Source organism: Pagrus major, chromosome 8, assembly GCF_040436345.1.
Source record: "Pagrus major chromosome 8, Pma_NU_1.0".
Taxonomy (NCBI): Eukaryota; Metazoa; Chordata; class Actinopteri; order Spariformes; family Sparidae; genus Pagrus; species Pagrus major.
The window spans coordinates 33641646-33658199 of NC_133222.1; the positions used below are offsets into that span (position 1 = coordinate 33641646).

General features: G+C 39.2%; 1 protein-coding gene across 1 annotated transcript in view; it reads right to left on the reverse strand.

Moving 5' to 3' along the window:
• Nucleotides 1-16554, reverse strand: part of cpne2 (copine II) — a 44882-nt gene that overhangs the window by 6794 nt on the left and 21534 nt on the right. The window contains exons 10-13 of the mRNA XM_073472054.1: nt 10243-10376; nt 9336-9390; nt 8815-8866; nt 4773-4906 (exon numbers count right to left, since the gene is read on the reverse strand). Coding sequence (XP_073328155.1) covers nt 4773-4906; nt 8815-8866; nt 9336-9390; nt 10243-10376 — 375 coding nt within the window. The remainder of the gene's footprint in view (nt 1-4772; nt 4907-8814; nt 8867-9335; nt 9391-10242; nt 10377-16554) is intronic.

Consider the following 16554-nt stretch of genomic DNA (forward strand, 5'->3'; position numbering starts at 1 on the left):
ACGAGAGAGGGACATGAAGGATTTGTTGAAAGTTTGTGTCTATGAGTGATCCCAGTGAGAACGTTGCGCTGAGCCTCAGAGGTACTATCATTCCTAGAGCTGCACAACATGGTCAAAAAATCATCATTAGTAGGAATGATCATTTTTTAGTTATGCTTTTCACTGGAAAACTTGAAATCCTTAGGACAAAACATCTCTGCAGCACTATAGTGCTTCATTATAATGCTAATTTGTCACCTTTTGTTTTACCTTTATCAAAACATTGCAGCTTCTTGCAATATGGATTATGCACTTACCCATATTGCGATTTGATTTTATTTCAGCACCATTTTTGAGACCTGTATTTGTGCCAATACTCATCTTGATTAAGGTGCAGTGAAGTCACATAGTCCAAAATATTGAAGTCAAAACATCAGACTGCACTTACACCAATCATCCAGGGAGAAGCTTCCTTCAGCTGCACAATGAGCTATTTATTAAAATTGTCACAGTTCAGCTCTGCCTCACCACTCTGCACCTGCCTGCTTCAATCTGCCAATCAGACACACCCCTCTCATCAAGCCAACTCCACTCACCTGTGCTCTCTGCTCTGCTCTGGCTGCATTTAAGCTCCAGCTCCACTCTCACTCATTGCCAGATTGTTCTCGATGCTTGCACCAGACTCTCCAGCGATTTTCTGCCTGATCTCCCGGTTCCGACCCTGCTTGCCTCTGACTATCCTGCCTGACCGATCTCCTGGATATTACCTCAGCCTTCTGTCTTCGACCACGAGTTTCGCCTATCCCCTCCTGGTTACACACCTGCTCGGCTCTGCGGCTACACAGCTCACCACTGGACCTGTCTGCCTGCTAGGTAATCCACCTGTTGCCGGCTTTGCCTTCAGTCAGCGACACCAGACTCACTCCTTCTCTGATCTCGCAGATCACTGTGAGCCAAGACTTTTCTCCTCATCACTGTATAAACTGTTTAAGACTCCAGTGATAAATAAGAGTCATTACCGACTGATATCCTGTCTGCCTGTGCTGCTTTTGGGTCCTCACCATACCCGTGACAAAAATATTGTTTTGGTTATGGAATGACTACTTCTGTTTAGTTTGCACTGCTAGCTCTGAGTTTGTTGTGATTTAGTTGTGCTTTGAATAATATCTTAGCAGCCAAGCCAAATATTGCTCATTTGAGACTTCTGTATAGCCAAGGTGAAAAAATCCATATTTATATGCAAATAGCAAAAAAAAAAACAGATGTGAAAGCCAGATATTTAGTGTGTTAGCCCAACAACAGCTTAACTGTGGGATGTGGGTGCTGCAAGTGAGGTCTATGATTAGACATGCACGGAAAAAGTATTAGAAAAAACATTCCTCATTAAGAAATACTCAGAAACTGGAACATTTAATGAATGGTCCTTAGATTTAGACCAGTAACAGCAGTGTACTTGCTCTGCAACAATGTGCAGGTAGGTGGTAAGTCTCAAAGGAACATCCATATGAATGCCAGGACCAGAAGTTTCCCAGCACAACCTTACAGTGCAATGAGACAGCCAATGCTTCACCTGTCAGTCCTTTCAACACTGTGGCTGATTGGTGTAAAAGACCGCACTTTCAAGATAAAATACATCACAGTATTCACCGTAAAGCATTGTATTAATTCAATCATTGCGAGAGAGGAGCTAATGATTGCTTTTAAAGTCATAACAGTTATAACAGTATAACAGTGTTTTTCTTTCTTGACACTGTTATTGTTAGTTCTTATTAACAGTCTCTAAGAGTCCTCCCTGATTGAGACTGTATCACAGCTTGAGGATTACTGTATGACTTTCTAACAAGAAACGCTACGAAAATAGAAATCTGTCTTGGGTGTGAGACTCAGCCTTAGGCTTGTACTTAATTTGGATTTTATGTGTTACTGCCTCAGATACAGAATCCAGTGGTTCACCAGATGGAAGTACGGTATACTGAAGTCATGGTGCTAGAGGAAAAGTCAGCAGATCACCAAAGTGATTACAATTCATCCTGAGGGGGGCATTAATGTGTGTACCAAACTTTACAGCAATCCATCCAGTTGTTGAGACGTTTCATTAAAAACACAAAAACATGGTGGTGCTGGAGGAAAAAGTCGGGGGTCACAAGACTTATTAAGATGCATTCTCTGAGGACCATGCCTGTCCGTATCAAATTTCAAGACCCGGTAGTTGTCAAGATAACCAAAGCAATGGACCGACTGACCGACAGTGTCATCCCTCTGAGCCGCGCCACCAGCATATAAGAGGAGGGAGGGAGGAGAGGAGGAGAACTACAGATAACGTGACACAGAAAAGGAGAAAATGAGATGGTAAGTGCTTCCATATCATGCTGTTAAGCCCAAAAATGTGTGAAATGCCTGGTCAGTGTCTCAGCTGAAGAGAGGTGTGAGATGGAAGAGGAAAGGACAGAAGTTGTCACTCCAGTCTGTCGCACTCCTCCCTGACACTCTGGTCAACATGCCACGACTCAAGGCCAACAGATGCACACTTCCATGCCAAACAGAGAAGATAGATGATGAGTACAAACTGCCCCGACAGGAAGTCACTTCTGACTGCTCTTCTACTGTACGACTGGTGAGTGAATGATTACTTACTGGTATGTTTGTGTTTTATTAGTGGAATGCTCTGTAGAATGATCACACCTTTTGTGTGAGTGGGGAGGTGCACTTAGGATTACAGAGACAGTGGCAGGACATCTACAGAGGCAGAGAGGACGACAGGGGGCTGTCCCAGTGGCTCAGAGGCAGAAGTATGAATGTACTGACACAAAGCAAACAGAGAGCAGGAATGAAGATACAAAGGGAAATATTACTGGACAGGCTTAAGGGAAATGGTTCAGTGCTAGTGAAAGCAGACAATGGGCTTATCCTCATACTGATTTGGCACCATGCAGGCTAAATGGAGAGCAGAGAATAGAGTAAGTGATGTATCAGATGATGAAAGAGGATATCAGTGAAGGGATCAAGTAAACCTGAAGAGCTGTTTGATAGCACTGACAAAGGTACAGAATCGTGTGAAGAGATGAAATGAAAGAGGTGGTGGAGCATTAAAAACGATGTGTGAGCTGTCAAATCATTGTTCATCGAGGAGAAGAGCGGTCGTCTTTGAGCAACAAGTACAGGAGGAACAATAACACTGTGAAAAGAAACAGAAGAGCTTACTGGTACTTTGAACAAATAACAAATAATCAGCTCTTGGTCAAGACATGTGTGCACACCGCTCTGTAACTATGGGTTTGATGGGGCATTTCTCAATAATTAAAAAAGCTCTACATTTGCTTGTTCAGAACATCTGTGTTTGCTCAGTATAAAGAGCAATGGGCTGATGATATATGCACTAAACCAAAACTGTGCACTTTCAGGATGATAAAAAATGAATATGGTCCTAAGAATTATTATGTATCTAATTTAAACTAATCTACAAAGTAAAGATCTTTATGTGCGCAGCTGCAATCTGGTATTTTATCACTTACTGTTGAAACTGGGTGGGATGTCAGTCTGTGAGAGGTAAAGTGGATTTGTTCAATGTGCTGTTTGACTGAGAGAAGTCATAGGAAGTGAGTTCTATTTTGTTTTCTATTGCTCTTTTTACTGGGAAATGCATCAACAACAACAATAACTGTTTTCAAAACTGAAAAATGGATATATATAATCCAGTAAGACATTCAGTGTCAGATTTATCTCCAGAAAGATACCCTGCAGTTCAAGGTTTGATCTCAAAGCACACAATCACACTGGAGCCCTTGTTGGAATGACCTAACAATTATCTTCTGGACAAAAAAACCCCCCAAAAACGTTGTGTAATGTAAAGTCTTATACAACATTGTTTATCTCAAAATTGACTTCTATAGTCTCTAGTATTTAGCACACTCAGCTCAGCTGGTAAAGCTCTGCTTCAGTGGTACAGTACGCAGTTCATTTTCAGATAAACTTACATGAGACATCACATTTATTTTTCACTTTCCCCATCAGACGACCGCATGAGGCATTTCACTCGCCAAAACACAGAGTTCAGTTGCCCCTGGCAAGCGGCCAAGTATTGATGTCGAGCCCTAAACATCAAAACACATAACCTCACACTCAGCTGAAGTGCACACAGTAAATAATAAACAATACTAGTTTGAACTAGTTTGTGCTCATTAACACGTTAAGTAAGCTAATTTCTTGTGCCCACACAGACATAAACCAAAGTATTGGACTGATTAAAATCTTGATCTCTTGGTGCTAAAGAAAACATGGGGGATCATCAAAATTAAAACAGTTCATCTGGAGGGGAGCGCTAATGACTACACCAAATTTCGTGGCAATCCATCCTACAGTTATTACCACAAATTCATATGGTATAATTACATGTTGGCAATTCAAATAGGCAGCAATTCAAATCTTGCATCATATGCAGCTGCCTTTTATAGATTTGTAAATGCTCCAAAATATGGTGCTGCGATTGCATTGCATTTGACTCTGCTAATGTGGTCGAAAATATCTTTGAATCTCATGCCAATGAATTTTCTGATAGCCAGATAATCTACATAAAAAAGGGGTGCATAATAAAGTCTTTGTATTGAACAGTCAAAATCAGACTGGACTGACAAAATTCTGAGTCTGGTACAGCCCTACAGCCGCCGTATTTGCACATGTTTTACATACTGTATCATTCCTGTGTCTCTCTTCTCTTCTCCATTATACAAGTTTAACTGAAGAATAATTAAAACACAGAAAGGCAGATAAACAGATAAGTTGTTGTTGTCACTTACCGCTGCTTTCTCTTGCTGAAGTGCCTGAGCAGCAAAACGTGCTACATGGTTTATGATTGGGGCAAAGTTTGTTGGGCCGTAGAATCGAATGTGAGGGAGACAGGCGGAGTAGGCCTGGGCAATCCCCTCCACACCTACAGACAGAGACAGACAGAAAGGAATTAAATTTCAACACATTTTAATTTAAAGACGAGTGAGAAATGCTGTGGGCAGGAGAGAGACAGAGAGCGGAAGAGGAAAGAAGGTTTGTGATAAGGGGTAACAAAAGCTGGGTCATATATTTTAAAAAAAGTGCATTATGCATATCTCCCAACTCAAATGAGACATTTTCTGAGAGCCAGAAGCTCATGAGCACATATCATTGTTTCTCACCAGCTATTTTAGACTCCAATCATCTTATACAACCAGACAATTTGTTCACACAAATCTCCTGTCTCAGCGACTCTCAGGTCTCTGTTTCCTTAAGGGAGCTGAGAAGTATTTCAAGTTTTTAAAGAAATCATGTAAAAACTTGTATTAAATTCATGGGACCTTGCAAAATCTTAGAGCTGTAGTCCAAATACTACAGAATTTTTTTGTGATTTTTTTAAGTTTGGCTCTCTGAGCTAAATGTAAATTGTTTTTGTGATTCTTTGTAATCTAAGCCTCACCATTGCTTACTTTTCCCTGGATTGGGTTATAATTTGTTCTGAACATCCAAGACACATGATGGATTTGCAACATGACGTCATCTAGTATGCAACAAACCAAACCATTACCATCTGTATCTTGCAGTGTTCCTGAACCCAATGAAACTCCTCAGGAATCACACACATAGAAAACCTTTTCTATCTGTGTGTCTGTCAACACAGTACAAATATCTACCCATGAAATAAAACCACTGACTGTAAAATTACAGTAATATTACAGATGTAAAATTACCTATTTAAAAAAAAGACGATGTAGGAATAATAAAGCATATTTGATTAAGCAACGACTATTAATACTTTCACATAAAAAGTTGAAAGGAAATTAAAATAATCCATCTTGGAAAACATACAGTCAAAGTATGATTTCAGCTCAGAGTCAGCTCAGCAGCAATATTTAGCAAGATCTGTGGAACTAATTTTTTTAATGCAGGACCAAATCACTTTTTGGTGTAATAGAACTGTACAGTAATATGACACAAAATCAACATGTGGTTGCAAGTAAGTGGAGATTTTCAGTTCTAAAAAATAAGATTCTTCATTGGGGGAAAATATATATATTGTTATTAAATTGATTATTGGAAACATTCTACAAGAACTATGAGGATGAATACATGTTGCCAAGTATCCCGAGGGCTTCTTGGATGTACAATAAGTACAAATTTCAATCTAATCTACTGGTGAGGTTTCAAATACACACACAAAGAAGAGTGTTTGATGTACAGCTATAGGATTTTACAGGTTCCCATTAAGTGGATGATTAAGATGATTTTTTTCAAGAATATCTATGACATGAACTGGGAGTGCCTTGGTGAGTTGGTACGTAATGAGCCAACTGGAGAAAAAAAAAAAAAAGTGCTTGACACTCAGTTGCATAGCAATGGATAAGAACAAACAGCCATTTGGTTCTCAAATTCATTGCTAACCCCTTGTTAGGATGGTTGCATATTGCACATTGCACTTTATACAGTATAAAAAGGTTTTATATAGCAGCCATAGAAGCACTTTGTGACTGCATTCTTCCAAATCAGGTTTTTTTGTTTGGCCTTAAACATCTTTTCATTTCAGAGTGCACTGGAGGCTGTTCTGGCCTTTCCAAGGAAAAAATGAGATCTCTTATAGTTTGCAGAGAAGCAGTTCATCTTCTGACCTTCCAAAGAAAGGGTTGTTTGTGGAGGCAAATGTTTTAATAAAGACAAGCTGTACATCTATTCTTAAGAAGCACACATTACTCCATGTTCTGACACAGGTCTTCTTCATCAGAGGGTTGAGAATAAATGTTCTTATTTAGCATAACCTCTTTGCCTCTGTCAGGCTAAAATATGTGTTTCACAAAAGCATTCTGAGTTTCACAGTTGTGCTCTCAGCAGTTGGTGCTCAAGTCATTTGCATTTGTCAATAAACACATTTGCATCTTGAAATGCTAATGCTGCCTTCACAGATCAGATTGCAGCATATTAAAAAGAAGTGCTTACTTTGTGGTTTATTAAAACAAGGTGTATGTGTATTTTACAAGTTTGTTAAAATTCACCTACACATGGTGCTGAGGAAATGATTAACCGGACTAGCACTCATTTTTATAGACTCTGAAGCCATGCTAGCAGCCATGTGGGGCTGTAGTCTACAGCCCCACCTTGGGCACATGCATTGAACATGTTAGCATGATAACATTTGTTAATTAGCACTACACAAAAGTACAGTTGAGGCAAATGAGAATGCCATTAGTTTTACAGCTATTTGGTCATAAAACAGTAATGGAAGAAAATCTAATTTTGATACGATGATAGTTCTAGAGGGAAATTTGTAACAATTTATCTTGAGGGAGACGTGTTTATTAAATTTACAGGCAATCCATCCAATAGTTGTTGTCACATTTATCTCAAAACTACATGCAAACCACCTGGTGGCACGACAGGAAGGTTTAGGATATTACCAGAGTCATAATGATTCATCCTCTGGGAACCATGAATGTCTGCAAATGTCTGTCTCTCAAATTTTGCAGTAAACCATCCAATAGTTGTTGAGACAACTAGTATTAGACCTATCAACAGACTGACTGACTGGCTATGCAGCTGTTATGGCTAAAGAGGTTTTTTTATAAGGTGTGCTAGCTTGATCAGAACAGCCTAAATATGCTTAATGCTCACAGAGGAGAGACATATCACTGAATGATTGTAAAGATACTCAGTCACATGATCACAAGATCACATGTTATGTTGAACAGCAAGTCAAATGACAGATGACTTGCTGCAGATTCTTGAAGACGTTTTGCCTCTCACCCAAAAAAGCTTCTTCAGTTGTGTCACAATCAATTATCTGGATCGTTCACTGGTCTGAATTGTCAGGAGCAACTGTTTGGTGTCATAGTGTGCGCTGGTGTTCACACTGCCAATTTAGACAAACGCCCTCACTTGAGAGTGTAGGTGAAGTGTGAAAGTGTTATTTACTCAGACTCAGCAAGACACTCAGAGGAGTGCAGCACCTGCTGTTGTCACATGATCTGAAGATGGCATGTGTATTTATTTTATTGGTTGTCCTGCGTTCTTGTGAAACTGAAGAATACTCTATTCTGTTTCTACTACAGTGTTGTTGTCTTTTCCCCCTGTTCTTGTCCACACAGTCAAAATGGCAGCCTTCAGCCTGGATGTTTCTAGGATAATGTAACTATATTCTACTGTCCTTTTCATTGAACTTGAATTATGTCTCAGTCTCTGAAGCAGTGGTGCCAATCTTTTTGTTAGTGTAGTCTTATTTCAATATGTGCCTGACTGTAGACATATAGCATTGTGTTTTACATTTTTATAGGGACAGAAACAGCTTAGCAACTCCTATCTTTTAATGCAGCTTGCTGGCAGAAGACATGCCACAAAGAGGACAACAACCTGTGAGGACAGATAAGCAACAGTGTTGTTCAGTTGATGCTTTTATAAGTGGAATGGAGTTGTAAACAGAAAACAAGTCAGCATGCTGTGAGGCATCAGAGCAGACAGTTCAGCTGGTTCTTGATAATGGTGCAGCAAAGTCCAGTTTGTTTGTATTTTCACAATGAGTGTTGCAATGGATCATATTATTGAGAATTTCAATAGAGATATATATTGGACAACATTGCCCTTTAGATATTTGCATATACTGTATAACCAGTAAGTAAAAAGCTTTTCCAGGTCAGAAATGCCAAAGATGTGTTTGAGATCGTTTAGTGACCATTACCTTATTTGTTCCAATGTAAAATGTCCCACTTTGTACCTGTTTTGGTGGTTTAATTACCAAATGTTTATGTTTACCTTAGAAAACAAGTATAAGCTCATATATAATATATTATTTTCAAAGGTTGCAGCAGGGTCATCGATGTGACTCACCTGAACAGAACGGGTTGGTGGGGTTAAAATTGATGGCAAATTCATGTGACACCTTAGGAGACAAGAAACACAAAGAATAAACAAGATATTACTCCTTCACTACACTGTAAAATATTGTTGTGAATAGTGTCCATTTCTCCCACACTTTCTCCCTCCCACCCTCTCTCTCTCTCTCTCTCTCTCGCTCTCTCTCTCTCTGTTCACCGCTTTCTCTCCTTTGTCCTTTTCATCAGCTCAGTGCCATGGCAACACAGATGGGTTGACAGTTGCGTAATCATGTGAATATGCATGTATAATGCTTACAGTTTTATCTGTGTGTGTGTGTGTGTCTGTGTGTAAAATGCATGTAGTATATAGGCTTGCTTTAACTGTAAGTTTGCCCATGACAACTCCCCCTTTTTCTCTTGTTCTCCTTCACACACATACATGTAACCCAAATATCTGTGTCCAGAACACACACGCACATACGCCTAACAATAACAACAACACCAACACCAGCAAACCACCCAGTATACACGTACCTTCCAGTCTGGTGGGAGTTGGGCTCCAAATCCCAGAGCAGGAAACATTTTGTCGCTGAGGAGGAAACCATGACAACAGATTGGAACGTTAGTTAAACCTTTTTTTTTTTTTTTCCTTCATCCAAATTCAACAAGCTGGATTTAGACAGCAGTGGAAATCCAGTTACCTGTTTAACAAGGATGTTTACAGAGCGACAAGCAGAGAGCTGGTAGAAAATTGAAGCATTATCATAAAATGGCTTCTCATTAAGAGAAGAAGCCCCTTTTTTTTCTGAGGGTATTGCCTTTTTGACTTACAGTGATTTCCATGACACTAAAAATTGTTGAGAGAGAGGAGTTAAGTTAAATAATCTCAAAAATGACATAAATATATGTAGGACTGGTGGTGTTCAGCATGTTTTAATGACACAAATTTTACTCTGAAAATCTTACTTTCAAATATAAAGTAGATGGTTGTGTGTGACGGTGTGCACCACTGACACCCATGTTAAAGCTTTGTACAGTGATATTGGGTAGATGATGGGATTAAGGTGGATTTTAGATCAATTTTTACATGTTAATTTTTACAAACTGATGAACTAGTTTAAATTTTGGCCAAATCCCATTGTGACGTACATGGAAATGACAGAAGAGAAACCATTTCTTTGTCACTGTTAACTTTCATTTTCACTGCTGAATTAATTGAACTGTCACTCTGGTGTTTGTAAAGACACTCTGAGACCAATCATTGTCTTTCTCATGTGGGCCATCTAATGCGATCAGTTAATGTGATCTTTTCCCTTTGAAAAACAAACACTCCAACATCAACCAGCCTAACTCATCACTTAATGTTCTATTTGAAAATAAATGCAGATTAAAACATTTGATGATCCGGCACTGCAACAACCAAGAAGCATCAGATACTTACGTATCATAGTCCTGTATGATTTGTCCCACAGCTAAAATGGCAGCAAGGTACTCGTTGCTGCCCAGTGGGTTGATGTAGTGAAGGGAGGACGGCTCTCGAGGGTTCCCATTAGATGCTGTGAAGTCTATACCGACCTATGGTGAAACAGAGAAGGCACAGATTCAAGGTCAGCTGAGAAACCTGCAATGTTGTTACGCTTTGTATGCATATAAGCTATACTTGCATCACATTAGCTGGTTTCTTGCATGTTTGGTACAGACAGTTGCTTCATAATAGTCCACATGTTCAAAAAGAAACCCCTCGATACTTCACTGAAAAAACACACCGTTAAGGCTGAATAAGAAAGACAATACAAGGTTCACACATGATATTTTTGTATGTATTTCTGCCATTCAGTGGCATTACACAATGTGAAGTGCAAGTCTGAAGGAAAAAGAGAGAAACTGGATTTGCTGATAAGTTTTGAAAACAGCATTTGAGCTGGAGCATCTTGTTATATAATTTCAACATTTAAATTGATCGATGAAATGCAAATGGTCTGCTGAGCAGTAATCCTAGTTAATCAAATACATTAAACACAAAGTATTATTCCAAAACCTGAAATTCATCTGACAAGGAATTCATTTGCATTTCGTCATTCTTGGACATACAAGGTTTTCAACTGAGGACAGGTAAAAGAAATACTGTAGCACAGCTGTGTCTAAAAAAGACCGAATGGCCCTGAAACCACAGAGACATATTTTTAACACAGATGACCACAGGGTGACACTGTGATGACATACAGTATATATAAATATGAGCACACGGACGCTTTGAACACATGTACCCAAAGTACAAAGGCACACACACATAAGGCACACACACAGGCAGAGACACACAGCCTCACATAATATGAGATTAAGAGTGACAAGCTTTTCCTCAGGCTGTGAATAGCAGTTTGTGTGCTGACAAGAACCCGACCCAGAAACTCCGCCTCCCTCCTATCAGCTTAAAGATAGTACAAACCATCTTCTATTTTCTCTCTTTGTCTGCAAGACAACAATGTTCTGGTACAACGGGGACAATGACCCAGGGAAGAGAAAATGGAGAAGAACAAAAGTGGTGGATGTGTAAGTACAATGGATAAAATTGGGAAAATGAGGGTATGGAGAAACAGGATGGAGCATAAAGCTCAGCAGGAGCGGTCGGAGTGACGGATACAGAGATGCACGGTGACAGAATTAGGGTGCTGTTGGGTATTTTGTATCTGTGTGAGCATGTGTGTCCTGGAATAACGTGTGAAAAAAAACCCAATATAGCATACTACTCAAGGTTCAGGGCACCAAGTGAACACATCTTTCCCCCTGTGATCAGTTAGTTTCTGGAACGTAACAGTGTAAAGGAGAGCTGATTATTATGTCAGTTTATCAACCTTTAGAGCAAAGTTAAAACCAAGGAACACTCTGAAAGGTTTAGCTTACAGTAGAAGTCTAAACTGAGCTGCTACAAGTAGTTGATTCATTAATAAGTTTTTACAAAGAAAATTAACAGCAACTATTTTGATTATCGATAAATCATTTCTAATTTTTCAAGAAAAAATGCCAAACATTGATTGAGCCAGGTTCATAAATGGGAGTTTTTGATTAACTGATTAATCGATAAAATCATTTACAGATTAATTGGTAATGAAAACAATTGTTAGTTGCAGCCCTACAGTAAAAAAAAAAAAAAAAAAGATTTATCACAATACAAGATATGTTGAACAGTATTTTATGATTGGTTTCCTGTTTTAACATGTTTTAGTACTGGTTGCTCAGTCATAGATCTTTCTTCATCTTTAAACTGCAGCTCTTTACCAAAGGAGCTTCTTACTATGTATTTTCGCATGCATTTATGATCCATACCCAACATATGAAACTATTAAAGTTTTGCTAAGGGAGACAATTCTTCTTTAGACTTCTTCGAGCCCAGTGGTATAACAGTGACATTACAGACTGAAATAATGTAATTCCAATGGAATCGCTCCAATCAATGGTTTCACTTGCTGAAACAAAGTCAATTTGTGCAGTGCCATGGTGTGTAACTTTAGTGAACTTCGGCATTCAAACAGGCAAGCAGATCAAGACTGATTTAAGTCCAAACCAACCTTGGACTAATAAATACTGGTTGTCATTTGTTGTGCAGTTTGTGGACGTGTGCAATGCCATTCATTTCTCTCTTTTTGTCATCAGTGTTCATCTTGTTTGAATAAACTTTATTGGTATTTAATGAAAAGTCTGTGTACAACAAAACCTGGGGATTCTGTGTCAATAATCAGTGAGAAGCCACATCGTTGAAGGTCATTTAACCCCTACTGTGTGAGCATAAAATGTTTTGGTCGTGCAGAGAGTCTGATTAAAACTTGCAGTGTGAGTGAACACAACATGCAAGATTGATACGCACAGTGTCTACCTTACTAACTAACTTCAAACTTTCTTGAGAGAATGTTAAGAACAGCAGAATAAGGAGGGAGCTATTTTGCTGAATCAGAAGCAACACTGACAGAGCTTTGGTCTTCATATCATTTTGCCACAACCAATGGTGGCCACAGCGTAAGACAAAGTAATAGTATGTCTCCAAAATTCAAATTTAAGGGATTAATAGGTGGGATTATATGGTGCCCCGGTAGCTCAGTTGGCAGAGCAGGAACCCCATGTACAGATGCTGTGTCCTTGCCGCAGCGGCCTATGGTTAGAATCCAATCTGTCGCCCTTTGCTGCATGTCATCCCCCCTCTCTCTCATCCCATTTTCTTTCATAAAGCCAAGGCTCCCAAAGATTATATATGTATATAGCTATTATCTGGTGATTTTGACTGTGCTGACTGCTGTCTGGAGCTGCATTCAGAGAGAAACCATAATGCCTGTTTATAAAATCTCCATCCATTTAAAATGTTAATGTGGAGCTATTTACTTTAATATTTGGACTGACCAAATAAAATACATTTAAATTGGCAACCATGTTTTTGTCCCTTTCCTCTCAATCCATAACAATGAACTGTGTGCATGCCTGGAATATGTGCTACTAGAAATGTATGAATGTGTATTTTGCATTTTCTCTTGTCGTGTGAATCAGTGATGTTCATTTTTCGGCCCTGGTATCCCTTCATTATGTCTTACTAGGACCCTGAAAATATGTACACCCAAACTGACAAGTTGATTGCACAAGATCATTCAAAAAAACTATTTCCCCATTCCTCCTCCAGTGCCCTCTCTGTTGACAGACGTTTTCAGCTTAATGGCTACAAATTTGATGGCAGTGGAAGATGACACCATTCTCTTATTTTCCGCCCAAAGCTATTAGTAATCTTTAACACATAAGTAGAGAAAACACAACATGACAAAAACACAGTTTCAACAAGCGAGTGCACAGTATAAGAATGAATAGGGGGCGACAGAGCCGCATCTCATTACTTTATATTTCAGAGCAGCAATGTGGCAGAAAATGTCTGTGGCTGCATTAAATTAGAGGGATTCCACTACTGCCAAATTACTGTCAAATCACTGAGACAGTGACATTCACATTGGAGTTTTCTCAGCTGTGCCTTGTTGAGTATCAGCCAATTCTCACGCCAGGACCTTTCAGACTCATTTGCAGTTACACAGCCAGAGAGATGGATGGAGGGGAAGTTGGATGGATGAGTGTGTGTGAACATCTCCTGGAGTTATTCTCTGTCTCCCTCTGAGGTGTTCCCAGAGATAACCAGGAGCTGCTGTTCACTGCCAGACTTTTACTACGGGAACGGCTGTTTTTGGTTGATATTTGTTCTAGTGTAGTTTTGTGTGCTGTGTCCCCCATTACAACTTTTATCCAACACATAACAGCCAGTGTGTGTTTTTAAAACAAAACCATTAACAATTCAGTAATTCCAAGCATCTGTTGGTGGACAGCTCATAGTTGCTGTAAGGATGTGAACAGTGATAAGAGATATAACAATAATAATTTTGTAATATGGTTGGATTTTACACTGCCTTCAATGATATATCATAAAAAGAGGCCTTTAGTTACCTCAGCTTTAGACAGGACCAGGCCTTTATTTGAAACAGGGTCAAACTGGAGATAGGCCTTTATTCCTAATTAAAGTTTATTTGATTGTTAATTTTAGCATTTTAAGCAATGTAAGTATTGATCTTAGTGAAGAATTAGGGTCGCCGTTAATGCAAATTCAACAAATTTCAATAATAATCAGAAGATCCTTATCAAAATATCATTTATATGTGTGTTTGCATAAGAAAATGGACGTTGTTTGTTTTGTCAAATTTTCTCAAATCTCAAATATTGATATACAGTATACTGTACATTCCACTGTACTAATTCAGCAACATAGTCACGCCAATAATAACATTACATCATAAATAATCTCTCTTCTCATTCAATAATTTTAACTCTACTTGGTTGTTTCTTCATTATCGTTAAACCATTGTCCCAGAAACGCCCTGCACAGATATTACATTAAACGCCTTGCAGTGGCTCAATAAGAAATAATTCCTCTCTTACATGGTGGGCTTTTAATTTGAAAAATGTGCAGAAACTGAGTTTTATTGACAGTGGCTCATAGCACTGATGAAAAAAAGACAATGTAGGAGTGACTGCAATTAATTTGTGAGTGAAAACCCGACCCACACAAGCGACGGTTTAAAAAATGGTGCAACTCAATGAGATTTTCCCCCGCCCACTAAATGCCCATATCTTTCAAGCCCTACACCTACAGCTTTGTAATTCAATTTGAGTCTCAAACAAAGATAATCTCAATCATTATGAGATCATGAGGGCTATTTTTTAAAACTTTGGAAAGCTTCCCCAGAACTACAACAGACATTATACATCAGTTTTTCAGAGTGCCCCTGTAAGAATCTTTTTTAGACTCTGAATATTTAGTTTTGACTGGAGAATCTACAACAGATGTATTCAGCTATAATAATCATTGATGTGATACTAAATATGTTGTGATAACATTGTGTGATTTAATTTCAAATAAAGGTCTCAGAGTAACAGTTTTACTCTCGGAAAGACTGAAAGGTACCATCAGATACCATCAGGATTGGGAAGAAGAAACACATCAGGATCTAATATTTTGCGAGTGTCACATGGCCTCACTTCACTGAATAACAAGATAAGGCCCTGAGATCTGATGACATTTAACAGCGTTGCACACTTCAGTATGGAGCAGGCAGGAACTAAAAAAACAGATATGTGTCCTCAGTGATGCACATGATACAAGATGCTTGTCTCTGCTCTGATTCATGAAAAGTTTGTTTTCTCCATGAATCCACAGGGACACGAGTAGTACGCTCGACAAAGCTCTGAATGATATCAAACATAACATATGAATAACAGCGTAATTCAGCTGAATTGAGTCTTTCACCAACAGCCCATCAGCAGTAGCGGGCTGTCTCTTTGTGTTGGAGTGTGTAATAGAGAAACGCTGCTCTTGCCTCCAGCTCGCACAGCCTGGAGGAGAGACTTTCCCTTCCTGGAGATTAGGATTAGAGCTGTACTAAGTCTGATTGAACACTGCAGAACAGCTACTGCATGTGTATGTGTGTGTGTCTGTGCGGGTGTATTTTTGTGCACTGTGTGTGTGTTTGTGTGCGGAAAATCTGAACGTATAAGTGGCAGTGTGTATGTGAGGAGAAGATGTCATCGGTGATTGAGTGTGAGATTATGTGTGCTTGTGCATGTCTAAATCATTCAGAGTGCGTAAGATGGGAAGGTGTGTGTTTGAAGATATTGTATGTGTGTGTGCACATCTACAGCATAAGTGTTGCTCAGAGTGCTGAGGTATGAGCGATAAAACGTCTGTATGGAGAAGATACTGTGTTTGGATTTGTGTATGCTGGTGTGTGTGTCATGGCCATGGTTTGGGAGTTTGCATGTAAATCGTGTGACGAGGATATTATATGTTTGTGCTCACATGTGTGTATGTAAATGAGTTTGTAAGCTGTTGAGAGGAAGTATCTGTGTTAAGACAGTATTAGGTGTGTGTGTGTGTGTGTGTGTGTGTGTGTGTGTGTGTGTGTGTGTGTGTGTGTGCATCAGTGACAGAGCTGCAGGTCTGTGACAAAAGGCAAAAGATTAGGAGGGAGCGGCGAGGATTTAAGAGTTCCCATTCCACCGTAAATTTGCTCATCTCACCCCCACTAGAACAGGCAAATGTTCAGTGAAATTCTGCTCATTATAAAACAAGCAAGCAAGGCCCGAAGAGAGGAAAGCAATCAATCAATCAATCGATAACCAATCAAAGCACCCATTTTTCTACAAATTCTACAAATTGTGATCTTTCTATTAACACTGT